This window comes from Aquarana catesbeiana, unplaced genomic scaffold (genome assembly GCF_042186555.1).
Source record: "Aquarana catesbeiana isolate 2022-GZ unplaced genomic scaffold, ASM4218655v1 unanchor233, whole genome shotgun sequence".
NCBI lineage: Eukaryota > Metazoa > Chordata > Amphibia > Anura > Ranidae > Aquarana > Aquarana catesbeiana.
In genome coordinates this window covers 851,513-879,305 of record NW_027362661.1, presented here as the reverse complement: position 1 = coordinate 879,305, position 27,793 = coordinate 851,513, and the positions used below count along the sequence as shown (strand labels likewise).

Genomic DNA, 27,793 nt, shown 5'->3' with positions numbered 1-27,793 from the left:
TCTTTCCCTCGATTGCAACCAGTCGTCCTGTCCCTGCAGCTGAAAAACACCCCCACAGCATGATGCTGCCACCACCATGCTTCATTGTTGGGACTGTATTGGACAGGTGATGAGCAGTGCCTGGTTTTCTCCACACATACCGCTTAGAATTAAGGCCAAAAAGTTCTATCTTGGTCTCATCAGACCAGAGAATGATATTTCTCACCATCTTAGAGTCTTTCAGGTGTTTTTTTTAGCAAACTCCATGCGGGCTTTCATGTGTCTTGCACTGAGGAGGGGCTTCCGTCGGGCCACTCTGCCATAAAGCCCCGACTGGTGGAGGGCTGCAGTGATGGTTGACATTCTACAACTTTCTCCCATCTCCCGACTGCATCTCTGGAGCTCAGCCACAGTGATCTTTGGGTTCTTCTTTACCCCTCTCACCAAGGCTCTTCTCCCCTGATAGCTCAGTTTGGCTGGACGGCCAGCTCTAGGAAGGGTTCTGGTCATCCCAAACATCTTCCATTTAAGGATTATGGAGGCCACTGTGTTCTTAGGAACCTTAAGTGCAGCAGAATTTTTTTGTAACCTTGGCCAGATCTGTGCCTTGCCACAATTCTGTCTCTGAGCTCTTCAGGCAGTTCCTTTGACCTCATGATTCTCATTTGCTCTGACATGCACTGTGAGCTGTAAGGTCTTATATAGACAGATGTGTGGCTTTCCTAATTAAGTCCAATCAGTATAATCAAACACAGCTGGACTCAAATGAAGGTGTAGAACAATCTCAAGGATGATCAGAAGAAATGGACAGCACCTGAGTTAAATATATGAATGTCACAGCAAAGGGTCTGAATACTTAGGACCAGCAACAGACGAGCGCATCCAAGAGATGAAGCCGGGGTCACTACACAGAAAATCAATCCAAGGAAACAACAGGCAGGACGAGGAATAGCAAGAAGGAGCTCAGAGACAAATGAGAATATTGCTCAGCCAATGGGAGATGATCTCAGCATGACTTACATAATGAAGGAGATGAGGGGGAGGGGAGGAAGTCACTTATGGTGACCATAGAGACATGGAAATTCAGCTGGTTCAGCAGGGATCGGTCACATTTCCATCCATGTGTGGTCACTGCCGGATAAAAGTCACTCCATCAGCGGCTGCAGCCAATAGCTTCATCACTGATCTGTGTATTCTGAGAGCGGAGGAGCGCCCCCCCATTGTCAGAATACAATAGTGCAGCGGGGAGGATTCCCCCATCCCCCTCCAATGTGTGGATGGGGGAATCACTTCAGTTTTTCCCTCTCATCCTGCTGGCTGAATGATAAAACTGAACCATGTATGACCAGCTTTGGAAGCAAAATATAATATTTATTAACTGATCCTCCTGAAGGGGTTAATCTACATATTACCTCCTCTGCCGCCAGATCCTGCAGCGTCTTCTCTCTACGTCTTATCAAATGGAATGTCTGTATCTGACATCACTTCCTGTCTGTATTCCATAGAGACTTCCTGTCTGGGTAGAGGTGAGATCACCACCTTGTGGAGATCAGAGGAACTTCAACATTGAGAATCATCTCGTAGTGTGAACACGTCCTTGTGCTGTGTGTGTATGTACTGTATATCCTTCACCTTCCTCTCCTCCATGAGTGTGTATGAAGAGGTGGAGCTCTGAGTGTGTATGAAGAGACGGAGCTCTGAATGTGTATGAAGAGGAGGAGCTCTGAGTGTGTATGAAGAGGCGGAGCTCCTGCTGGAACAGCGATCGGAGGAGGAGTCTAGGAGGGAGATGACAGAAAGCTCAGCAGACTCTCAGGAGTGAGCGAGGAGGATCCAGTTCCTTTGCCATCGGAGGTGAGGAGAGTGTGAAGGATGTTGGTGACTCTGGTAGATGAAAAGCTGGGAGTCATATTGCTCTGGTGAGTGGGGAAGCACTACTAAGGGGGCGCCCTCACCATCACGTGTGTAAGAGGTGGAAGAAGGCGTGGCTACACTACAGCTGGCACAGTTTGGAGCACCGAGAACTTTACACCTCATCAACTTTTCATTGATTGGTGGACTTGTTTGAGCAAAATAAGTTAAGTAGATGTAAAGTGGAAGCAGTGGACTTGCAGAGAACACTATATTGAGCACAAAATATTGTATTATTACATGAATTTGTACAGGTTTTTAGTTTATTTATTATATCAGCAAATATTATAAGATTAAAGAAGTAGGTGTAAAGTGGAAGCAGTGGATCTGCAGGGAACAGCATCTTGAGCACAACGCACTTTATGTTGTATATGAATTTGCACATGGATCAGTTTACGTCATTTATTGATAAACACCATAAGATGAATGATGTAGGTGTAAAGTGGAAGCAGTAGATCTGCAGAGAATATTATTTGAGCCCCTAGCACTTTATATATGAATGTCTCCACATATTTTAGTGTATTTGTGATGATTTATGTGCACACACAATAGGACAGCGCTGTGACACATAATGCTCTTCTAGTTGATAAAGGGAATACTTACCTTTGTTACAGCAGCAGTCCGGTATAAGTTATTTTTGTAGGTATTTGAGTTGTTACACATAGCGCGGGTTTTATTCTATTTATATTGGTGACATAATTGCCCAAATCTGGGGATCAGGAGCCATTTCCACCCTTTACTCTCGGCTGGGGTTCTTTGTATCCATATAACAGATGTTCTACATGACTAAATCAGCCATCAATTTTACTGCAAAATCAAAGGAGGCCAAAATGTCTCCCCCCGAGCAGTAATATATTTCTATCCCCCTTGGTGGGAGTGGAGATGACCCATCTATAAGGATATACAGTACATACACACACAGCACAAGGCCGTGTTCACACTACGAGATGTTTCTCTGGGTGCAGTTCCTCTGATCTCCACAAGGTGGTGATCTCACTTCTACCCAGACAGGAAGTCTCTATGGAAGACAGACAGGAAGTTCCGGGTGAGAGGTGAGTCGGGAGGAAGTAGAGAGAAGACATTGCTAGAAGTGGCAGTAGAGGAGGTAATAAGATCTTATTTTCTATTTACACCCAGTAACCCCCCGTCATGTCCGTCCTCTTCCTCCATAGTCACTGTGATGTCTTTTATCTCCAGCAGATGATGATACACACATATATAGTGTGGAAATGTAGAATAACCCCTTCAGGGGATCAGTTGATGATTAATATATTTTGCTTCCAAAGCTGGCCATACATGGTTTAGTTTTATTGTTCATCCAGCGGGATGAGAGGAAAAAACTGAAGTGATTCCCCCATCCACACATTGGAGGGGGATGGGAGAATCCTCCCCGCTGCACTATTGTATTCTGACAATGGGGGGCGCTCCTCCGCTCTCAGAATACACAGATCAGTGATGAAGCTATTGGCTGCAGCCGCTGATGGAGTGACTTTTATCCGGCAGTGACCACACATGGATGGAAATGTGACCGATCCCTGCTGAACCAGCTGAATTTCCATGTCTCTATGGTCACCATAAGTGACTTCCTCCCCTCCCCCTCATCTCCTTCATTATGTAAGTCATGCTGAGATAATCTCCCATTGGCTGAGCAATATTCTCATTGGTCTCTGAGCTCCTTCTTGCTATTCCTCGTCCTGCCTGTTGTTTCCTTGGATTGATTTTCTGTGTAGTGACCCCGGCTTCATCTCTTGGATGCGCTCGTCTGTTGCTTGTCCTGACCTTTATCCTGATTCCTGGATCTCCTCCTCATCTCTCCTCCATATCCTCTTACACAGCTTTTCTCCACACCTGCAGTGATCCTGGGGGGTGGAAACTTGGCACCAGCACTCAGCAAAATCCATCCCCACCATTAGGAGCTCTGGAGAAAATTGTCCGATATTTACACTCCGTTCCTCCGCACATCACCTGATCTCATGAGAGCTTACTTTCACAGATTCCTGACAGATTTCTGTATGGTAAAGGTCAAAGTTCACTCTTCAGTTTAGGAAAGGTAGGACACACCCAGGAACAATGATTTGGTTTGCATGGGAGCCTCATATAGAGGACCCCTCAAATCTAACCAACCAAATGTCCCTCCATCCAGAGTCTATATGTCCTATGACATCACACTGACCTCACAGCTCCTCCTCCCAATGTCCCTCCATCTCTTTTTGTTTTCTGATGCTCTTAGGATGTGGGCGGACCCTTCGCATCCTCACTAGCAAAGTGGGACTGTTGGTCCTGCATTGTATGTAATGATGTCAGAATACCTGCAACTAGCTTTGAACCTGCATAGTGTGGGGGTCCTGTGTGGATAAATTATACCTCAGTCTGAAGTGAGGCTTTAATAAAATGGAGACCTGAATGGTGAGGTGAGGAGGATTCTGGGAATATCATTTGATTTTACTATTTGTGTTCAGATCTAGAGTTTTCCTCCTGTGAAGTCTGGAGATCATATGACCATCACATTGCCTCCACCTCCCTCCCTGATAGAATAGAGAAAGAAGTCCAGTAACAGACAAGGGATGTGTCTGGATGGTGACTGTATCATTGTGTGTGTCAGGTTCCTATAAGGTGTCAGGATGTCACTGTCTATTTCTCCATGGAGGAGTGGGAGTATTTAGAAGGACACAAGGATCTCTACAAGGACGTCATGATGGACAATCAGCCGCCCCTCACATCACCGGGTAAGAGGAGACTTTATTGTAAAGGAGAGAGCAGTACGGAGGATCCACCTAGATCCCCCATCATCTGATAAACACATAGAAACAATGTATTCAGTCAGTGTGTGTGTTTCCTACAGATGGGTCCAGTAATGGGAACCCACCAGAGAGATGTCCCCGTCCTCTGTATTCCCGGGATTCCACACAGGAAGATCACACCATCCCTCAACATCAGGTAGATGAGGAACAATCACTGATAGTATCATTAGGATCTGTACATTATCTGTATTGTTACAATTGATGTCATTTTTATTATATATTCAGAGTGGAAACCTGAGAGATTCTAAAGTTGAGGTTAAAGAAGAGATAAAAGAGGAGGATGGGGTGATGGAGGAGTCAGAGTCTCTAAAAGAACACAAAGATCTGTACCAGGACACCATGGTGGAGTCATCCAGCTACAGAAACCCACCAGAGAGATGTCCCCGTCCTCTGTATTCCCAGGATTCCACACAGGAAGATCACACCATCCCTCACCATCATCAGGTAGATGACTGACAATTATTGGTAGTTGTGATTTCTACACAGCATGTTTGTTACAATGTTTTATTACATCGTTCAGAGTGGAATCCTTGGGGATGATAATATTGATGTTAAAGAAGAGTATAAAGAGGAGGATGAGGAGTATGGAGTGATGGAGGAGTTTTCAGAAGGACACAAGGATATGATGGAGCCACCTAATACCAGGAACCCACCAGAGAGATGTCCCCATCCTCTGTATTCCCGGGATTCCACACAGGAACATCACACCATCCCTCACCATTACAAGGTTGGTGGGACGAAAGTATCTAGAACATGGACTTGTGGAGATAATGTGTGGATTTTATGCAAGTTTATATTTCACAGATGATATTCTCTCTCGTTTTCTTGATTTAGAGTGGAGATCCAATCGATATAGAATTTGAGGTTAAAGCAGAAGAAGAAGAGATGTATGTGAGGGATGATCAGCAGTCTATGGAGGAGGATGGAATAACGGGGACATTTATAGAAGAGGACACTCCTACAGAGATCAGCACAGGTGGGTCATTAACACCATATACATTCCTCCACCCATACTGCTCACTGATTGGTCCAGAGAAGGGCAAGGACTGGGTGATAATATTCCTTCTCTGTGCTGCAGACACAATTTATGTATCTAGACTGGATTTATGGAGATTCTGGGGTTCAGCTGGGAGTAAATTGTTCATTTTCACTATAGGCGTTACTCGACCTAGGCATCTGGGCAGTAATGGGACAAGGTCACCCAGAGCTCAGGGCAAACATGCCAAATTGCACCTCGGCCCCCCCCCCTCAAGATGTATAAGCATTATGTGTCAGCGAAAATCCCCTCCCCCCCAATATAAGCACTAATCTGCATGCTCACACTGTAAGCAGTACATACCCCCCCCCCCCCAGGTGAAATTCCCTCCCCCAGCTCAAATCCTCTCTCTCCCCATATGTCCCCAGCACTAATCAACAAAAAATCCCCTTACTATCACAAATCCTCACTCCAAATCCCCCTCTTCCAGCCCAAATTCCACCAATCATCTTTACTAGCACAATGCCCCCCCCCCCTAAAAAAAAAAACAAACAAAACATATATATATTTCCTCTCTACCATATTAATTTCATAGCACAAATCCCCCCTCCTAGCACAAATCCTCTTCCCCCACCCCCCTCCCAACACAGGCCCCCCCCCCAAATTACCACTGCCAGCACACACACCCAAATGTGTCCTCCTAGAACAATTTTTATCCCTACCACCCCCCAAATTCCCCTTCTCAACACAAAATCCCTCCCCTCCAATGCCCCTCCACCTCATATGATACCACAGTGCCCAGGGCTCTCCCTCCTGCCCACCCCTTGTCCCAGCTCTGCACCTGGGGTATGTGCTTTGGGTCTTCTGCCCCATACCCGGGTCTAGTAAGATCTCTGACAGAGCAATTCTCCCGGGATTACTTGCTCTGTTGTCTGCTGGCTGTGTCGGGTGGAGGGATATGTCTGTATAGTCTCAGACCCAAGTCACTGAGTGCAGTCTCAGGAGATGGGAGGCAGCGGTGTGGGACCTCTGCAACTTGTCTCATGTAAACATTTAATCTTCCACTGATTACTGAATACCAGTATTATGAGTCCTGACTCTTACACTGTATAATTTATAATGTACATTACATACTCCTGACCCCTGCACTATATACTCTATGTTGTATATTACAGCATTCTGATACTATATAGTCCTATCTGTTGTATCTTATACAATATGTTGTACATTACATAGTCCTGACTTCTGCTCTCTCCCCTCTACCCGCTGCTATATATACACATAATATGTATTCTCTTTTGTTACACCCATTTTCTACCAGCTGGACATTTTATATCTGATGATTTGATTGGAGCACAGACTTTTACATGTTGATAATAATGTGATAACATCCTCAGACTTTGGAACCTTAAACAGAAAGTGATAATGAGGGAGGAGTCAATAACCCAATGATGGTGGTCTTCAGGATCAGTCCATTCTTCATCTTGGTTGTTCTCCCCCCATCCTCACTCTCTGACCTCTGGTGGGACTCAGCTCCGCTGTTATTTATGACTAAATCATGGACTAAATAAGGAAGTGCAGAACTTCTTGTGTTGGGAAGATGGCAATGAGTGATAGAGGGGGTGGGGACACTCGTCCTATAATCCCCTCATCACTGTCACTCCTATAAAAGACAGTTCTCGTTGTTTCCTCACTCTCTGACTAAGGTCCATGAATAAAGAAATGAACTGGTAGGAGATCAGAGGACCCATTTACTAGTTTCCTTGAGGGGGGAATTGTAAGATCCTCAGAGACAAAGCTGCCTGATGTGGGCGGAGTCCTGGTTTAGGGGAACCAATCTGCTCATGTCTAGTAATAATCTTTTCCTTTCAAAGTTTTATTGAATTTTAACAATGCACACACAACACAAATTAGTAGCATTTACTGTCCGCCTGTGACATTGTAGGATAAGTAACATATGCACACAAAAGTAATAGCTCAGCTCTGCCATGAAGTGAGTACTGCGAGATAAGACCAGGAGAAATAATTAAACAACTGGAAGGGATTGTATCAGAGAATGGGCAGTATCCATCCCACCCCAACACCCCATATGAGATCTAACTGTGTCAAAGGGGATAGAGAGCACACCAGACACCAAGAACGATTCCTCACAAAGAAACACCATTGCGCAGTACCCATCCAGTTCTATGAACAATAGAAGAAGAGAAAAGAGCTGAACTAGAGGTCATAATTCAAAGCAGTAAGAGATTACAAACGTAGAGTACCCTGCGCTTAGGATAGTGGCTAGGTTGCTGCCTCCCCAAAAAAAGGAACTTCCCAAAAAAAGAGTGGTCCAGAATATAAAGTGACTCAGTAAATGGGGTGGGTGGCGCTACCTGAGATCGATAGGTATATGAAACCAAATCTCTCTGACATAAACTACATAAACTCTATTTACCTTACTTAGGTTTAAGCTAGAGGATGTAATGGATTCCTATTCAAGAATGTAAAGGCGTCTGCAGGATAACATAGAGTGAAAAACCTTTTATAAAGTGCTAAGTGCTACAGGTGGAGTAAATAGATAAAATCCTGTGCATTCGTGGCCCTCACTGCGCAAATGTGGCAAGGGAGTCTTCACGGTCCCATCCAAACTAAGTGAAAAATATAATAATACAGTATCTCACAAAAGTGAGTACACCCCTCACATTTTTGTAAATATTTTATTCTATCTTTTCATGTGACAACACTGAAGAAATGACTCTTTGCTATAATGTAAAGTAGGGAGTTTACAGCTTGTAGCGCTTCAGAAGACGTTCATTATGAAACGCGTAAAGCGAGGCCACGCACACAACTTCACTTCCGGGCCTGAGAGGAAATCGGGAGGAACGCAGTTGGAGCGCACGCTGCTAACCCACGGCTTTCCGAAATCGCATACAGACCCTGTTTTTTTTTTTTTTTTGAATGTTCAGTTTTTAGTTTTGAGATGACCTCTTACCATGGGTGGGAGATGGTTATGTTCTTTTAAATATAGTTTCTAATCAACTTAAAACTTTTTGATACTACACTATTGGAGCCCTTATCTTTTTCATATGAGGACTTTCTGCTCAGATCAACACTGGAATATACTAGCTACCTCCTAGTATTCGGCTGACACAGGATATCCTGACGGGGAATTGGAAGTATCCTGACCTGGAGAGACATCAGAGACCTCAGCTGCTGTATACTATATATGCCATTCATCCCTGCAGGGGTAGTGGTAGCTGGTGAGTGGGGACCTGAGAGGGGAAGCACGAAAGTCACATGAATACCTATGCAACAGAGTACATAAGTCACCTTTTGAATGAACTTCTGTGATCTTTGGAATATTGCATATCATCGTTATTGGGACTAATTTTTCTCCTGTTTTTAAATGATTCAGATCAGATGGTAGCACACCAGCTCTAGGAGTGTTTGCCTTTCAATGTGCACAACTTAACTGATCACTGGACTGTTTTGAATCACATTCTTATTTGCTTTGTTATACATATATATATCCTTGGACTGCACTTAGATTGTTTGGATTTGTTTGTTTTTTTTTGTCACAACTGTGCAGGGATAGACACGTACACATACGATTTCTGTTAAGCTATCACACATATATTATTATATTATATTTTTCACTTAGTTTGGATGGAACCGTAAAGACTCCCTTGCTACATTTGCGCAGGGAGGGCCACGAATGCACAGGATTTTATCTATTTACTCCACCTGTAGCACTTAGCGCTTTATAAAAGGTTTTTCACTTTATGTTATCCTGCAAACGCTTTTACATTCTTGAATAGGAATCCATTACATCTTCTAGCTTAAACTTAAGTAAGGTAAATAGAGTTTATGTCAGAGAGATTGGTTTCATATACCTATCGATCTCAGGTAGCCCCACCCACCCCATTTACTGACTCACAGTAAGAGATTACGTTTGGTGAAAATTTCAGTCTGACAGCTTATCCCATGTTACATCGCTAACCGGAACGATCCAGAGTGCAAGTTCCAAGTATTCAAATGAGGGTGCTGAAAGGATAATCCTTGGACAGGATGAGCGAGATACAGAGAAGAAAAGAGAAAGGTCAAAGAGAAAGAAAAAAATAAAATGGCACTATGGAGCATCTATAAGTAATAGTTTGCAGATGTTTATTACAAAGGCACTTTAAGATATTTCTGCCAGAATTCCCAGACAGCTACAAATTTGTCAGAGGTGTCCAGGAGAAGATTTGCTGTCTTCTTCTGGGTCATTATCCATGATATTTTCCGTTTTGCCGCAGCAACGAATACTGAGGGTCGCTTCCAGGCATGAGCGATCGTCATCTTAGCTCCCAACAACATGAAATGGATACATTTCTGTAGGCGTTTACTATAACCGACCGGCCTGCTATTCAGTAGAGCCAACTCGGGTGTTTTTGGCAGAGCTTGTCCGGTTACTTTACGCAGCAAACAAAAAATCTTATTCCGGAACCCCCGAATCCGAGGGCACTCCCACCAAGTGTGAAAGAATGAGCCCAAAATGTCACATCCTCTGAAGCACAGTGGGGACGTGTTCGGGAATATATTGGCCAGGCGAGAGGGAACCATATACCAGCATGGAATAATCTTTAGACTGACTTCCATCAAGGAAGTGTTTACCATGACTTTAAAAGCTTCCCAACTGACCTCCACATCACGTTCCCAGTTAAGGGCATATGAGGGTTTTTCTAGGTTCTCCACCAGTGCTGCATAGATTAATGATATTCCTCCTCTCTGATCCATGGCTTCAGTACACCATCTTTCATACATAGTATTTCTCCGTGGGTCGGGTTTTGAGTCCCAAATGGATGATAAGAAATGGCGAGTTTGGTGTAGGCGAAACCTTTCAGAAGGGGGCATTTTCAGCTTACTGACACAAATGGCTTAGCTTCAGAGGTCCCATAGAGGACATGAAGTGGCCTATTTTGTATAAGCCCTTGTCCGTCCACCATTTATATGCCCTAATGGCCATACCAGGAGGAAACTGCGGGTTTTTAACCACCTCAATACAGTGCACTTTCACCCCCTTCCTGCCCAAGCCATTTTTCAGTTTTCAGCGCTGTCACACTTTGAATGACAATTGCGCAGTCATGTTACACTGCACCCTAATGAAATTTTTATCATTTTTTTCCCCACAAATAGAGCTTTCTTTTGGTGGTATTTGATCACCTCTGTGGGGGACAATTTTGAAAAAAACACAATATTTTTTACTTTTTGCGATAATAAATATCCAATTTTTTTTTTTTTTAACAAATTTTTTCCTCAGTTTAGGTCGATACGTATTCTTCTACATATTTTTGGTAAAAAAAAATCGCGATAAGCGTATATTGATTGGTTTGCGCAAAAGTTATAGCGTCTACAAAATAGGGTATAGATTTATAGCATTTTTATTTATTTATTTATTTTTTACTAGTAATGGTGGCAATCTGTGATTTTTATTGTGACTGCGATATTGCAGCAGACATATCGGACACTTTTGACACATTTTTGGGACCATTCACATTTATACAGCGATCCGTGCGATAAAATTGCATTGATTACTGTGTAAATGTGACTGGCAGGGAAGGGGTTAACACTAGGGGGCGATCGAGGGGTTAATGTGTGTCCTAGGGAGGTGATTCTAATTGTGGTAGGAGGGGACTCACTAGGGGAGGAGACCGATCGGTGTCCCTATGTACAAGGGACACACCATCAGTCTCCTCTCCTCTCTGACAGGACATGGATCTGGGTTTACACACACAGATCCACGGTCCTGCTCTGTTACCCGGCAATCGCGGGTGCCCGGCGGACATTGCGGCCACCGGGCACACGCAAAGAAAGTGTTTCCACCGCTCAGGCTGACACTGACCCAGGTGTAAGTAGAAGTTTCAGAGCAGAAGAGCTCCAGGTGCTGGCTGAATGCTAGGCAAAGCAGGCTTGAATGGAGGAGAAGATTTGGATGCCGCACACTGGATGTAGTCAAAAAACTTCACTTTATTGAAAAAATGGGATCATCAAAACAACAAGACTGTCATGCAGAAAGTACAGGTAAGCTGACGCGTTTCGCACTCAGGACTGAGTGCTTACTCACCGGGCACACGCACCGGGTCCTGAGCGATGCAGCGGGCACGCGCGCGCGCCCCCTAATGGCTCCGGAGGGCGATCACGTCATATGACGTCCGCCCAGAACAACAGAAGCCTCGTCCCGCCGTCATATGACGGTGGGCGGTGGCTTAGTGGTTAAACAGATGGGTTAACGGGCGGATACCTGATATCAAGTGAGTAGATTTATATAAAACGTCACATAAAGCCATCTAATGTAAAAGGGTAGGGGCTAGAATTGGGGGCCTCTGTTTGGGGGAGCCCATATCAAAAAGTCAATGGTATGTAATGGAACCGCCTATCTCTCCATGTCAACCCAATCTGGTTTATTGCCAAAAGTGTAGACAGTAGAAAATTGTGCCAGTTGAGCCGCCTGGTAGTATTTCCAGAGGTTTGGTAACCCCAGACCTCCACGCGTGCATCTTCTATATAGTACGCTTTTAGGGCATCAGTAGCCTTTGTTTCCCCAAATAAAAATGTTGTTATCTGAGGTTGAAACTTCTCTAATTGATGCTTCTTTACCGGAATTGGATGGGAGCGAAAAAGATATAGGATCCTAAGAAAGAGGGTCATTTTGATCGAGTGCACCCTACCCAGCCATGACAGGTCACCCTGTCCCCAGCTGGACATATCCGCACCCAATTTTGTAAACATAGGAGGGTAATTGCTATTATATAGTTGGTCTATAGTGGCTGCTAAGCTGATACCCAGGTAAGGAATGTGTGACGAATGCCAGACAAATTCAATGTGGTCTTTTAGCCGTTCAACCAACGGCGCTTTGGTGGAAATGTTTAACGCTGCCGATTTGGTCATGTTTACTTTAAGTCCAGTGACCCTCCCAATGTCCTGTAAGAGTTTAACAATATTAGGAGTAGAAATAAGAGGTGAGGCGATGAACAGTAGCAGGTCGTCCGCAAATGGGGCACATTTATGCGAACGTTGGCCACATCTCATCCCATGAATGTCAGGGTGGTCCCTAATTGCAATTGCCAGGGTTTCGATTGCAATGGCAAAAATTATAGGGGAGAGAGGGCATCCATGTCGAGTCCCCTTTGAGATTGGGAAAGGGTCTGAGTAACAGCTTTGAAGCTTGGACGATCATATAGAGCTCATATAATTTGCACAAACCTTGGGCCAAATCCTCATCTATTAAGGACCTTAAATAGGTATGACCAGTCAACAGTGTCAAAAGCTTTCTGTAGGTCTACTGATAGCAGGAACCCCTCCTGATGTGGACCCCTATCCCATTTTGACTGCAAAAGGGATACTATATCTACTGCTCTACGTCTCTGATATGGGCCTTGTCTCCCTGGGATGAATCCCACCTGATCTTTGTGCACATAGCTTTCTATAAATTTAGATAATCTATTGGCCAGTATCTTTGTCAGTATTTTTAGATCATTGTTGATCGGAGATATAGGCCTGTAATTGCTGACATCACAGTGGTCCTTACCCGGTTTGGGGATTACTGAAACATAAGCAAGATTGGCCTTGTTGTCCAAGGTGGACCCCTCACGAAGGGAGTTGAAGAATCTCATTAAGAATGGAGTAATAGTGGGAGCAAAAACTTTATACCGGTAGTACCCGGTAGAGAACCCATCTGGTCCAGGGGCCGAGCCCTTCTTCAAGGTTTTGATCACTTCCACTACCTTCGCTTCCGCGATCGGTTGATCTAGGGCTGATCTGTGTCTGTTTTCCAGCTTAGGGAGCAGAATCTCGTCTTAAAAAGCAGAAAGACCTGAAGGTTGGGATCCCTCCTCGGCCATACGCGGCCATAATCCGCTGAGAATTTTGTGTAAGAGTTCCCGCCTTTTCACGTATTTTGGGAAAGGAGAATGAGCGGGCCTGGGAGACAACTTGGCAGCCAGTTTGGGGCAGATTCTGTCTAGTAATAATCTTTTTATTTCTATTTTAGTAGATGGACGGGAGATGAGGAAAACCTCAGAGGATTGTCTCACTTTGTCTCCAGACTGTAAAGTAGAAGATGAGGACATCACACAGTATAGTCCAGGAGAAAACCCGACTACCTCAAATGTCCACCCGGCACCACACAGTGTAGATGGACCATCGTATTCCTCTTATCCTGAGGAACCTCAGACTGTGAGGGACGGTGCCGTCCTTCCAACAGATAAGAGGTTTTCCTGTACTGAGTGCGGGAAATGTTTCCATTTTAAATCCCGTCTTAATTTGCATAAAAGATCTCACACGGGGGAAAAACCGCATTCCTGTCCTGAGTGTGAGAAATGTTTCCATTTTAAATCTGAACTATATGTCCATGAAAGATCTCACACGGGTGAAAAGCCGTATTCTTGTCCAGAGTGTGGGAAATGTTTTTCAGTGAAGTCCAGTCTTTCCACACATCAGAGATCTCACACGGGGGAGAAGCCGTATTCCTGTCCTGAGTGCGGGAAATGTTTTTTTCAGAGGTCCCATCTTTACAAACATCAGAGGTCTCACACGAAGGAGAAACCGTATTCCTGTCCTGAGTGCGGGAAATGTTTTTCAGACAGGTCCATCCTTTACACACATCAGAGATCTCACACTGGTGAGAAGCCGTATTCCTGTCCTGAGTGCGGGAAATGTTTTTCAGGCAAGTATAGTTTTTACACACATCAGAGATCTCACACGGGTGAGAATCCGTATTCCTGTCCTGAGTGTGGGAAATATTTTTCAGGCAAGTATAGTCTTTACACACATCAGAGGTCTCACACGGGTGAGAAGCCGTATTCCTGTCCTGAGTGTGGGAAATGTTTTTCAGGCAAGTCCAGTCTTTACACACATCAGAAATCTCACATGGGGGTGAAGCCGTAATTCCTGTCCTGAGTGCGGGAAATGTTTTTCACAGAAATCCAAACTTTACAGACATCAGAGATCTCACACTGGGGAGAAGCCGTATTTTTGTCATGAGTGTGGGAAATGTTTTTCACAGAAGTCCCATCTTTACATACATCAGAGATCTCACACAGGGGATAAGCCGTATTCCTGTCCTGAGTGCGGGAAATGTTTTTCACAGAAGTCCCATCTTTACAAACATCAGAGATCTCACACAGGGGGGGAAGCCGTATTCCTGTCCTGAGTGCGGGAAATGTTTTTTAGACAATTACAGTTTTAACAGACATCAGAGATGTCACATGAGAGAGAAGCCACTTTCCTGTCCTGAGTGAGGGAATTGTTCCTCACTGAAGTCCTGTCTTCCTGTACATCAGGGATCCCACACAACCCTCGAGATGTATTAGTGCCTTGAGTGTGGGAAATGTCTTCTATATGTTGCTGGACATCACAGCTCTCATGTGGGGAAGAAGCACACCCTGATATACACCAAAGATATACTCCATGGCTGATCTTCATCATGTAAGAAACAGTTGATAAGGAGATCAGAGATCACCAAAGACATGGATGAAGTGTTGTACCGTGTTGGCCGTTGATAGCAGTAGAAAAATAAAAATGGAGTCATTACCTTTCATTGGCTGAGTACATTTTGTGGTGTAAGCTTTCACAAACACTTAGATTATTTAGTTGAATGAATGTGACCAGCATTTGCCCAGTCGTGGTGAATATTGGATGTATTTTATTTCATACACTGATTTCCTTCGCTCCATCTAGTGGTGATAATGCAGTATTGTGCTGCGAGGGGCATTCAAGTCAAACCGGGACTTTTAATGTTACAGGTATAATAAGGGATGCTAGCGTGGTGGTACTACATGTAGTAGTGAGTGGTAAGTGTGTCCTATTACTGATCTGTGGCGCACATGTTGCGGCCAGCCAGAGACCGTTAATCAAGATGTCAGATAACAGTGTTAGTGTGGGCGTGGAAAAGCACGGGGCGATGACGTTTCTTGTGAACGAAGGCGTACTTTATCCCAGGGAAAAGGTTAATAGGTGGGAATTGGATAAAAAAGTACAATGCACAACTGAGAGATATAACAAACATGGGAAAAATAAGCACATATCAGGAGTTAAAATTGGACACTGACTTAATGGTGATTAATGAATGGCGGTACCTTCAGCTGAGGCACTTTGTGGAGAAATTGCCTCAACCAATAGGATCCGGGGAAGAATTAAGGCTGCTGGAGTGCCTTTTTATGACGGTAAAATCAAGAAACAATATATTTTGGATATACAAAATATCAGCAATGGAGGAAATGGAGGTCCCGCCATACATTAAAAAATGGGAAAAAGAACTTGGGTCATGAGTTAAGAAGCACATTATTGAAAAGATTTTGAAACTAACACACAGCTCTGCTGTTGATACAAAGACGGCTGAGATGAATTATGAATGCCTGACAAGGTGGTACACAACCCCAGATAAAATAAGCAAATATCAATCAGGGAAATCCCCGGAGTGTTGGAGAGGATGCAAGGTAATAGGAACGATGGCCCACTTGTGGTGGGAGTGTCCCATAATTAAAAAGTATTGGAAAGAGGTCTTACAATTAATAAAGGAAATCACTAACAAAACTATACCTGAAGAACCGTGAACATGCCTGTTCCACGGAGTGGAAGGTTCCGTTAGACAATACAAAGCATCAGTAATCCCCTATATGATAAATGCAGCAAAAAGTCTTATACCCAAAAAATGGCAGGAAGTAGAAAGCCCCAAAATCCGGGACTGGTTATTCAGTATGGAAGAAACATATAATCTTGAGAGTCTAAAATGCAGTGGGGAGGAGGAAAACGAGGACCGAATAGACAAATGGGAAAGCTGGAAAGCATTTAAAAAGACTTGGAGATATGAGGTAATAAGTCAATAGAAGAATGGGGTAATCAGTCGAAACAGGTAAAAAGAAATTTTAAAAAAAGTCTCAGACGGTTCCGTAAGCAAGAGGTAGGGTAGGGTGGGGTGCCGAAGGGTGGCAGGAGAATATACGGTAAAATGCTAGGTGTGAGTAAAATGTGTTTTGTATTATTGTATGTTGGCATTTTAAAAAAAATTAAAATAAAGAATAATAAAAAAAATAACCTGTCCTGACATTGTACAAGAGAAGAATCTTTCTGTGGGAATGTCTGATCCTAGATAATCAACACATAACCTGTCCTGACATTGTACAAGAGACAAATCTCTCTGTGGGAACATCTGATCCTGGATAATCAACACATAACCTGTCCTGACATTGTACAAAAGACAAATCTCTCTGTGGGAACGTCTGATCCTGGATAATCAACACATAACCTGTCCTGACATTGTACCAATGAAGTATCTTTCTGTGGGAACCTCTGATCCTGGATAATCAACACATAACCTGTCCTGACATTGTACAAGAGAAGAATCTTTCTGTGGGAACGTCTGATCCTGGATAATCAACACATAACCTGTCCTGACATTGTACAAGAGAAGGATCTTTCTGTGGGAACGTCTGATCCTGAATAATCAACACATAACCTGTCCTGACATTGTACAAGAGAAGAATCTTTCTGTGGAAACGTCTGATCCTGAATAATCAACACATAACCTGTCCTGACATTGTACAAGAGAAGAATCTTTCTGTGGGAACGTCTGATCCTGGATAATCAACACATAACCTGTCCTGACATTGTACAAGAGAAGAATCTTTCTGTGGGAACGTCTGATCCTGGATAATCAACACATAACCTGTCCTGACATTGTACAAAAGAAGAATCTTTCTGTGGGAACGTCTGATCCTGGATAATCAACACATAACCTGTCCTGACATTGTACGAGAGACAAATATTTCTGTGGGAACGTCTGATCCTGGATAATCAACACATAACCTGTCCTGACATTGTACAAGAGAAGAATCTTTCTGTGGGAACGTCTGATCCTGGATAATCAACACATAACCTGTCCTGACATTGTACAAGAGAAGAATCTTTCTGTGGGAACGTCTGATCCTGGATAATCAACACATAACCTGTCCTGACATTGTACAAGAGAAGAATCTTTCTGTGGGAACGTCTGATCCTGGATAATCAACACATAACCTGTCCTGACATTGTACAAGAGAAGAATCTCTCTGTGGGAACGTCTGATCCTGGATAATCAACACATAACCTGTCCTGACATTGTACAAGAGAAGAATCTCTCTGTGGGAACGTCTGATCCTGAATAATCAACACATAACCTGTCCTGACATTGTACAAGAGAAGAATCTTTCTGTGGGAACGTCTGATCCTGGATAATCAACACATAACCTGTCCTGACATTGTACAAGAGACAGATATTTCTGTGGGAACGTCTGATCCTGGATAATCAACACATAACCTGTCCTGACATTGTACAAAAGAAGAATCTTTCTGTGGGAACGTCTGATCCTGGATAATCAACACATAACCTGTCCTGACATTGTACAAGAGAAGAATCTTTCTGTGGGAACGTCTGATCCTGGATAATCAACACATAACCTGTCCTGACATTGTACAAGAGAAGAATCTTTCTGTGGGAACGTCTGATCCTGGATAATCAACACATAACCTGTCCTGACCTTGTACAAGAGAAAAATCTTTCTGTGAGAACGTCTGATCCTGGATAATCAACACATAACCTGTCCTGACATTGTACAAGAGAGGAATCTTTCTGTAGGAACATCTGATCCTGGATAATCAACACATAACCTGTCCTGACATTGTACAAGAGAAGAATCTTTCTGTGGGAACGTCTGATCCTGGATAATCAACACATAACCTGTCCTGACCTTGTACAAGAGACAAATATTTCTGTGGGAACGTCTGATCCTGGATAATCAACACATAACCTGTCCTGACATTGTACAAGAGAAGAATCTTTCTGTGGGAACGTCTGATCCTGAATAATCAACACATAACCTGTCCTGACATTGTACAAGAGAAGAATCTTTCTGTGGGAACGTCTGATCCTGGATAATCAACACATAACCTGTCCTGACATTGTACAAGAGAAGAATCTTTCTGTGGGAACGTCTGATCCTGGATAATCAACACATAACCTGTCCTGACATTGTACAAGAGAAGAATCTTTCTGTGGGAACGTCTGATCCTGGATAATCAACACATAACCTGTCCTGACATTGTACAAGAGAAGAATCTTTCTGTGGGAACGTCTGATCCTGGATAATCAACACATAACCTGTCCTGACATTGTACAAGAGAAGAATCTTTCTGTAGGAACGTCTGATCCTGGATAATCAACACATAACCTGTCCTGACATTGTACAAGAGAAGAATCTTTCTGTGGGAACGTCTGATCCTGGATAATCAACACATAACCTGTCCTGACATTGTACAAGAGAAGAATCTTTCTGTAGGAACGTCTGATCCTGGATAATCAAAACATAACCTGTCCTGACCTTGTACAAGAGAAGAATCTTTCTGTAGGAACGTCTGATCCTGAATAATCAACACATAACCTGTCCTGACATTGTACAAGAGAAGAATCTTTCTGTGGGAACGTCTGATCCTGGATAATCAACACATAACCTGTCCTGACATTGTACAAGAGAAGAATCTTTCTGTGGGAACGTCTGATCCTGGATAATCAACGCATAACCTGTCCTGACATTGTACAAGAGACAAATATTTCTGTGGGAACGTCTGATCCTGGATAATCAACACATAACCTGTCCTGACATTGTACAAGAGAAGAATCTTTCTGTGAGAACGTCTGATCCTGGATATTTAACACATAACCTGTCCTGACATTGTACAAGAGAAGAATCTCTCTGTGGGAACGTCTGATCCTGGATAATCAACACATAACCTGTCCTGACATTGTACAAGAGACAAATATTTCTGTGGGAACGTCTGATCCTGGATAATCAACACATAACCTGTCCTGACATTGTACAAGAGAAGAATCTTTCTGTGAGAACGTCTGATCCTGGATAATCAACACATAACCTGTCCTGACATTGTACAAGAGAAGAATCTCTCTGTGGGAACGTCTGATCCTGGATAATCAACACATAACCTGTCCTGACATTGTACAAGAGAAGAATCTTTCTGTGGGAACGTCTGATCCTGGATAATCAACACATAACCTCTCCTGACATTGTACAAGAGAAGAATCTTTCTGTAGGAACATCTGATCCTGGATAATCAACACATAACCTGTCCTGACATTGTACAAGAGAAGAATCTTTCTGTGGGAACCTCTGATCCTGGATAATCAACACATAACCTGTCCTGACATTGTACAAGAGAAGAATCTTTCTGTGGGAATGTCTGATCCTGGATAATCAACACATAACCTGTCCTGACATTGTACAAGAGAAGAATCTTTCTGTGGGAACGTCTGATCCTGGATAATCAACACTAGGGATGAGCCGAACACCCCCCTGTTCGGTTCGCACCAGAACATGCGAACAGGAAAAAAGTTCGTTCGAACATGCGAACACCGTTAAAGTCTATGGGACACGAACATGAATAATCAAAAGTGCTAATTTTAAAGGCTTATATGAAAGTTATTGTCATAAAAAGTGTTTGGGGACCTGGGTCCTGCCCCAGGGGACATGGATCAATGCAAAAAAAAGTTTTAAAAACGGCCGTTTTTTCAGGAGCAGTGATTTTAATAATGCTTAAAGTCAAACAATAAAAGTGTAATATCCCTTTAAATTTTGTACCTGGGGGGTGTCTATAGTATGCCTGTAAAGGGGCGCATGTTTCCTGTGTTTAGAACAGTCTGACAGCAAAATGACATTTTGAAGGAAAAAACTCATTTAAAACTACTCGCGGCTATTGCATTGCCGACAATACACATAGAAGTTCATTGATAAAAACGGCATGGGAATTCCCCAAAGGGGAACCCCGAACCAAAATTAAAAAAAAAAAATGACGTGGGAGTCCTCCTAAATTCCATACCAGGCCCTTCAGGTCTGGTATGGATATTAAGGGGAACCCCGGCCAAAATTAAAAAAAAAAAATGACGTGGGGTTCCTCCTAAATTCCATACCAGACCCTTCAGGTCTGGTATGGATTTTAAGGGGAACCCCGCGCCAAAAAAAAAACGGCGTGGGGTCCCCCCAAAAATCCATACCAGACCCTTATCCGAGCACGCAACCTGGCAGGCCGCAGGAAAAGAGGGGGGGACGAGAGTGCGGCCCCCCCTCCCTCCTGAACCGTACCAGGCCACATGCCCTCAACATTGGGAGGGTGCTTTGGGGTAGCCCCCCAAAACACCTTGTCCCCATGTTGATGAGGACAAGGGCCTCATCCCCACAACCCTGGCCGGTGGTTGTGGGGGTCTGCGGGCGGGGGGCTTATCGGAATCTGGAAGCCCCCTTTAACAAGGTGACCCCCAGATCCCGGCCCCCCCCCTGTGTGAAATGGTAAGGGGGTACATAAGTACCCCTACCATTTCACGAAGAAAGTGTCAAAAATGTTAAAAATGACAAGAGACAGTTTTTGACAATTCCTTTATTTAAATGCTTCTTCTTTCTTCTATCTTCCTTCATCTTCTGGTTCTTCTGGTTCTTCTGGCTCTTCTGGTTCTTCCTCCGGCGTTCTCGTCCAGCATCTCCTCCGCGGCGTCTTCTTTCTTCTCCTCGGGCCGCTCCGCACCCATGGCATGGGGGGGAGGCTCCCGCTCTTCTCTTCTTCTTTTCTTCTCTTCTTCATTTTCTTCTCCAGGCCGCTCCGCAATCCATGCTGGCATGGAGGGAGGCTCCCGCTGTGTGACGGCGCTCCTCGTCTGACAGTTCTTAAATAACGGGGGGCGGGGCCACCCGGTGACCCCGCCCCCCTCTGACGCACGGTGACTTGACGGGACTTCCCTGTGGCATTCCCCGTGACGTCACAGGGAAGTCCCGTCAAGTCACCGTGCGTCAGAGGGGGGCGGGGTCACCGGGTGGCCCCGCCCCCCCCCGTTATTTAAGAACTGTCAGATGAGGAGCGCCGTCACACAGCGGGAGCCTCCCTCCATGCCAGCATGGATTGCGGAGCGGCCCGGAGAAGAAAAGAAGAAAAGAAGAAGAGAAGAAGAGAAGAAAAGAAGAAGAGAAGAGCGGGAGCCTCCCCCCCATGCCATGGGTGCGGAGCGGCCCGAGGAGAAGAAGATAGAAGACGCCGCGGAGGAGATGCTGGACGAGAACGCCGGAGGAAAAACCAGAAGAACCAGAAGAACCAGAAGATGAAGGAAGATAGAAGAAAGAAGAAGCATTTAAATAAAGGAATTGTCAAAAACTGTCTCTTGTCATTTTTAACATTTTTGACACTTTTTTCGTGAAATGGTAGGGGTACTTATGTACCCCCTTACCATTTCACACAGGGGGGGGGCCGGGATCTGGGGGTCACCTTGTTAAAGGGGGCTTCCAGATTCCGATGAGCCCTCCACCCGCAGACCCCCACAACCACCGGCCAGGGTTGTGGGGATGAGGCCCTTGTCCTCATCAACATGGGGACAAGGTGTTTTGGGGGGCTACCCCAAAGCACCCTCCCAATGTTGAGGGCATGTGGCCTGGTACGGTTCAGGAGGGAGGGGGGGCCGCACTCTCGTCCCCCCTCTTTTCCTGCGGCCTGCCAGGTTGCGTGCTCGGATAAGGGTCTGGTATGGATTTTTGGGGGGACCCCACGCCGTTTTTTGTTTTTTTTTTTGGCGCGGGGTTCCCCTTAAAATCCATACCAGACCTGAAGGGTCTGGTATGGAATTTAGGGGGAACCCCACGTCATTTTTTTTTTTAAATTTTGGCCGGGGTTCCCCTTAATATCCATACCAGACCTGAAGGGCCTGGTATGGAATTTAGGGGGACTCCCACATCATTTTTTTTTTTTAATTTTGGTTCGGGGTTCCCCTTTGGGGAATTCCCATGCCGTTTTTATCAATGAACTTCTATGTGTATTGTCGGCAATGCAATAGCCGCGAGTAGTTTTAAATGAGTTTTTTCCTTCAAAATGTCATTTTGCTGTCAGACTGTTCTAAACACAGGAAACATGCGCCCCTTTACAGGCACACTATAGACACCCCCAGGTACGAAATTTAAAGGGATATTACACTTTTATTGATTGACTTTAAGCATTATTAAAATCACTGCTCCTGAAAAAACGGCCGTTTTTAAAACTTTTTTTTGCATTGATCCATGTCCCCTGGGGCAGGACCCAGGTCCCCAAACACTTTTTATGACAATAACTTGCATATTAGCCTTTAAAATTAGCATTTTGATTTCTCCCATAGACTTTTAAAGGGTGTTCCGCGGCATTCGAATTTGCCGCGAACACCCCAAATTGTTCGCTGTTCGGTGAACTTGCGAACAGCCAATGTTCGAGTCGAACATGAGTTCGACTCGAACTCGAAGCTCATCCCTAATCAACACATAACCTGTCCTGACATTGTACAAGAGACAAATATTTCTGTGGGAACGTCTGATCCTGGATAATCAACACATAACCTGTCCTGACATTGTACAAGAGACAAATATTTCTGTGGGAACGTCTGATCCTGGATAATCAACACATAACCTGTCCTGACATTTTACAAGAGAAGAATCTTTCTGTGAGAACATCTGATCCTGAATAATCAACACATAACCTGTCCTGACATTGTACAAGAGAAGAATCTTTCTGTGAGAACGTCTGATCCTGGATAATCAACACATAACCTGTCCTGACATTGTACAAGAGAAGAATCTCTCTGTGGGAACGTCTGATCCTGGATAATCAACACATAACCTGTCCTGACATTGTACAAGAGAAGAATCTTTCTGTGGGAACGTCTTAACCCATGATAATCAACACATAACCTGTCCTGACATTGTACAAGAGAAGAATCTTTCTGTGGGAATGTCTGATCCTGGATAATCAACACATAACCTGTCCTGACATTGTACAAGAGAAGAATCTTTCTGTAGGAACGTCTGATCCTGGATAATCAACACATAACCTGTCCTGACATTGTACAAGAGAAGAATCTTTCTGTAGGAACGTCTGATCCTGGATAATCAACACATAACCTGTCCTGACCTTGTACAAGAGAAGAATCTTTCTGTGGGAACGTCTGATCCTGGATAATCAACACATAACCTGTCCTGACCTTGTACAAGAGAAAAATCTTTCTGTGAGAACGTCTGATCCTGGATAATCAACACATAACCTGTCCTGACCTTGTACAAGAGACAAATATTTCTGTGGGAACGCCTGATCCTGGATAATCAACACATAACCTGTCCTGACATTGTACAAGAGAAGAATCTTTCTGTGGGAACCTCTGATCCTGGATAATCAACACATAACCTGTCCTGACATTGTACAAGAGAAGAATCTTTCTGTAGGAACGTCTGATCCTGGACGATCAGCGGGTGCCGGCGGTCATTGAGTCCACGTTATCTGCAGATCAGCTCCTGCTGTATATAATCGGAACGGGTCACCGGTGGCACGCATGTACGCCCCAGACCCAGAAGTGTTGGTTCCCGTACTAGGCGTGTGATCCGGCAGAGCAGTGCCACCTTGTCGCTGTATAAGTAAGTTATACGGTGGCAAGTGGTTAAACACCGGGGTAAGTGTATGAATATAGCCGGGGAGGATGTTGAAAAATAAGTACAGTTTCCACTCCTTGAAATGTGTTCTTTTATTATATAAACTCAAAATTCCCGGTTTGACTTGAACTCCCCTCGTATTTTTACTGATGGAGGTATTTCAGGAAAAATACCCTGTAATGGCCACTAGATGGAGCTGACAATCATAGGAAATCACTGTGGTAAATTATGGCCAGAATTTGTAACAGCTGAATGAACTTTTTGTCACATTTGTCCAATTAATTTTCTATAAGTAGACCCCTTAGTTTCCTCGGTCAGACATGACTTCATACTAATACCTGAGATCATACTCATACACTTATGAGTACAGTACACAGGGAAGGATATAAGTTAAAGTGTATGTAACAACCCATTTAGTTTAAAATAGAAATGAAAGTCAAAACATTTATGTATAGATATGCTGCATAAAAAACATAATAAATACTTTTTTTTTTAATCACATTCCCTGTCTTCTCATCTGCATAAGAGCTGGGGGAGGAGAAACAGCAGCACACTTGTCTCCATGGTGAATGGCTGGGCCAGGACAAGTTTGATCATTGGAGCAGAGCACACTGTGTTTCCAGCACAGCTAGAGAACTGACCATGATCTGCTATCAGGCCTAGTGTGGTCAGTTTTTAACAGGAAAGCAGAGGGACTGGTGGGAACACCAGAGATTTCCCACATAGAAAGCAATACAAAGAGAACAGGAGACTTCTTCATACCAGTACATGGGACAGCAGACACATACCAGGCAGTGGCGGCTGGTGCTCAAAATTTTTTGGGGGGGGGCGCAAAAAAAAAAAACTGAAAAAAAACCCCATCAATTGCAACCACTGTGCCCATCAAATGCAGCCACTGTGCCCATCAAACGCAACCATTGTGCCCATTAAACGCAGCCACTGTGCCCATCAAATGCAGCCACTGTGCCTATCAAATGCAATCATTGTGCCCATTAAACGCAGCCACCGTGCCCATCAAACACAGCCACTGTGCCCATCAAGCGCAGCCACTGTGCCATCAAACGCAGCCACTGTACCCATCAATTGCTGCCAGTGTGCCCATCAATTGCTGCCACTGTGCCCCATCAAGTGCTGCCAGTGTGCCCATCAATTGCTACCAGTGTGCCCCATCAATTGCTGCCAGTGTGCCCACCAATTGCCACTAGTGTACCCCATCAATTGCCGCTACTGTGTCCCATCAATTGCCGCTACTGTGCCCCCTCAATTGCTGCCAGTGTGCCCATCAATTGCCGCTACTGTGCCCCATCAAATGCTGCCAGTGTGGATAGCCCAGGAGTCGGGACTTACCTGTCTCGAAGCGGGTCATGGTGGCATCCTCCACGTCCACGCTCCTCGATGTCTCCGGTCCTCTCTATCAGGCATCCAATCACAGTGCCTGTTGTTTCAGCCAATCAGGTGACAGGTAACCAGACCCGAGCACCTGATTGGCTGAGAGGCGGGTCAGTGTTAGGAAAGCGATTTATTCGCTTTCCTAACACAACACTGAGTAAACTGCTAATGCACAGCATTGCGCCCACTGTTTACCATTTCGGAAGCCTATTAGAGCCTACGGCTCTAATCAGGACGCCTGTTAGAGCCCACACCTCTAATCAGGCGCATCCAAAAAACCCAGCCGCTGTAATTCAGGTGCCCGGCGCCCGACAAGGGGCCGTACACCTGAATAGGGGGCGACATCGACGACCATAGATAGATTCATGCAATGCATGAATCTATCTATGGTGAGAGAGAGGTGACTCCTGCGCCCTTTATGGATGCACCGCCACTGATACAAGGATTATCAATGCCGGGTTGACATGCTCTTTAAATAAACCAACATTGCATTTGGCCTTTAGATGGTGCTAAGTATCATAGAAATTAGCACCATCTAATAACCGAATGTGGTATTTTTCATTTTAAATCCATGGAAATCATTCAAACAGCTGAGCAAAGAGCATACTAACATTCATTCCCCATCCCATTCACACAGAAGAAATGTACATGGACTTTCACCGGGGGAATTGCTATGCACATTTTTTATGAATAGACCCCTAAATGTCAGGAGACGTTTATATAAAGATGGGAAGTACATAGCAGATAAATGAATAGACCTCCTAGCAATGTTATTACCAGGCTGCAGCTAGGGGGAGCTCTAATGTTTAGAGTGTGACCACAGCAGAGTGATCCCATCTAGATCACATTAACCCTTTCACTGCCAAAGCTGTATTTGTATTATTTTTGCACACATGGTAAAATGCAGATTTTGGGCCTGAAGATTAGATAAAACCCATTTTCTGAAAGCAGAGGCCCTGGAGAATAAAATGGTGGTAATTCCAATTTTTTTATGTCTCATGATATTGTCTCAATTCGTAAAAATACACTAAATGTACTTGTGGAGCACACAAATATTAAAGATGAACTTGTGTAAGTAGATACCCAACATGTCCAGCCTTAAAATTCTGTGTGTCATGGAAATGAAGAAAAATTCTGGTATTTAAAAACTGCCCATAGGTTACACTTCCGCTGCCATGGATGTACTATATGTTCTACTGATCTATATAACCGCTTCCAGCTGGCCAGGTCACTATGACACGTCCATGGCTTTCCACTCATAAACCAACACTGGGAGGAGTCTGTGTACCCCTCCCCTCTGCATATAATTAAAGTAAACATGTCATGAGAGCAATATGTAGAAATTCTCCAAACCATCAGGAGACGGAAAAAGAGGATAAAAGACAATGGGAGAGATGGGACTAAGTGTAGTGATAATACCAGAAGGTGTGAGATTGTTCTAGAAGATCGGTAGATGTACGGGGCATGGACTCACATCTGTGAGGTTGTGGGGAACCCATCCAGGGATCAGACAACCTATCTGAGGACTTGTGGAGAATATGTCTGTCTCCTCACTGAAGTCAATGGGCGATCACACTCCATGGTCATCAGGGAATTCCGGATGGTAATATACTAAGCAGTATTTGGATCCCGGTGGAGAACTTTCACCCTAAGAAAAAAATGAGGGTGAGGTCAGTAGAGGCCCCCATAGTAAAGTAGCAAACTCTGAAATGTTTTCTTCAGATGGTAGGGGATTATTGGATAAGAGACTGTAAAATACACCATCAACGCATTTCATGACTTCAAAGTGTCACTTCATCAGGACAGGTGTAAGAAGATAACATAAAAATAGGTAATGAAGTAAAAGTCCCATATATCGAATTATAAAGATCCAAGTCAGATACAATTCATGGACATGACTGAGATTTATAACATTTAGGATTTGTATTATGTTAGACAAGGTGAAGAGATATATGGAGAGGATGATCAATACATGGAGAAATCAATCTATTCTATCATATAAGGCAGTGATGGCGAACCTTGGCACCCCAGATGTTTTGGAACTACATTTCCCATGATGCTCCTGCACTTTGCAGTGTAGTGGAGCATCATGGGAAATGTAGTTCCAAAACATCTGGGGTGCCAAGGTTCGCCATCACTGATATAAGGGAATCAATAAATCAGTAATTGACATCAGCCATTCAACAAAATCCATTTCATGTGATAGATTTATAATTCTGGGCACTGGTTATCAAATCGTGATTACT

General features: G+C 44.1%; 2 protein-coding genes across 4 annotated transcripts in view; one reads left to right on the top strand and one right to left on the bottom strand.

The window, feature by feature from the left end:
* Nucleotides 1-27,793, bottom strand: part of LOC141121843 (uncharacterized) — a 215,238-nt gene that overhangs the window by 20,128 nt on the left and 167,317 nt on the right. The gene's annotated exons all lie outside the window — the stretch shown is intronic.
* LOC141121817 (uncharacterized) overlaps nt 1,528-27,793 on the top strand; it is a 116,437-nt gene continuing 90,171 nt past the window's right edge. Inside the window, exons 1-8 of the mRNA XM_073611533.1 lie at nt 1,528-2,995; nt 4,493-4,616; nt 4,733-4,827; nt 4,917-5,135; nt 5,212-5,418; nt 5,526-5,667; nt 13,679-14,570; nt 16,001-16,124. Coding sequence (XP_073467634.1) covers nt 4,532-4,616; nt 4,733-4,827; nt 4,917-5,135; nt 5,212-5,418; nt 5,526-5,667; nt 13,679-14,570; nt 16,001-16,124 — 1,764 coding nt within the window. The 5' untranslated portion in view covers nt 1,528-2,995; nt 4,493-4,531. The remainder of the gene's footprint in view (nt 2,996-4,492; nt 4,617-4,732; nt 4,828-4,916; nt 5,136-5,211; nt 5,419-5,525; nt 5,668-13,678; nt 14,571-16,000; nt 16,125-27,793) is intronic.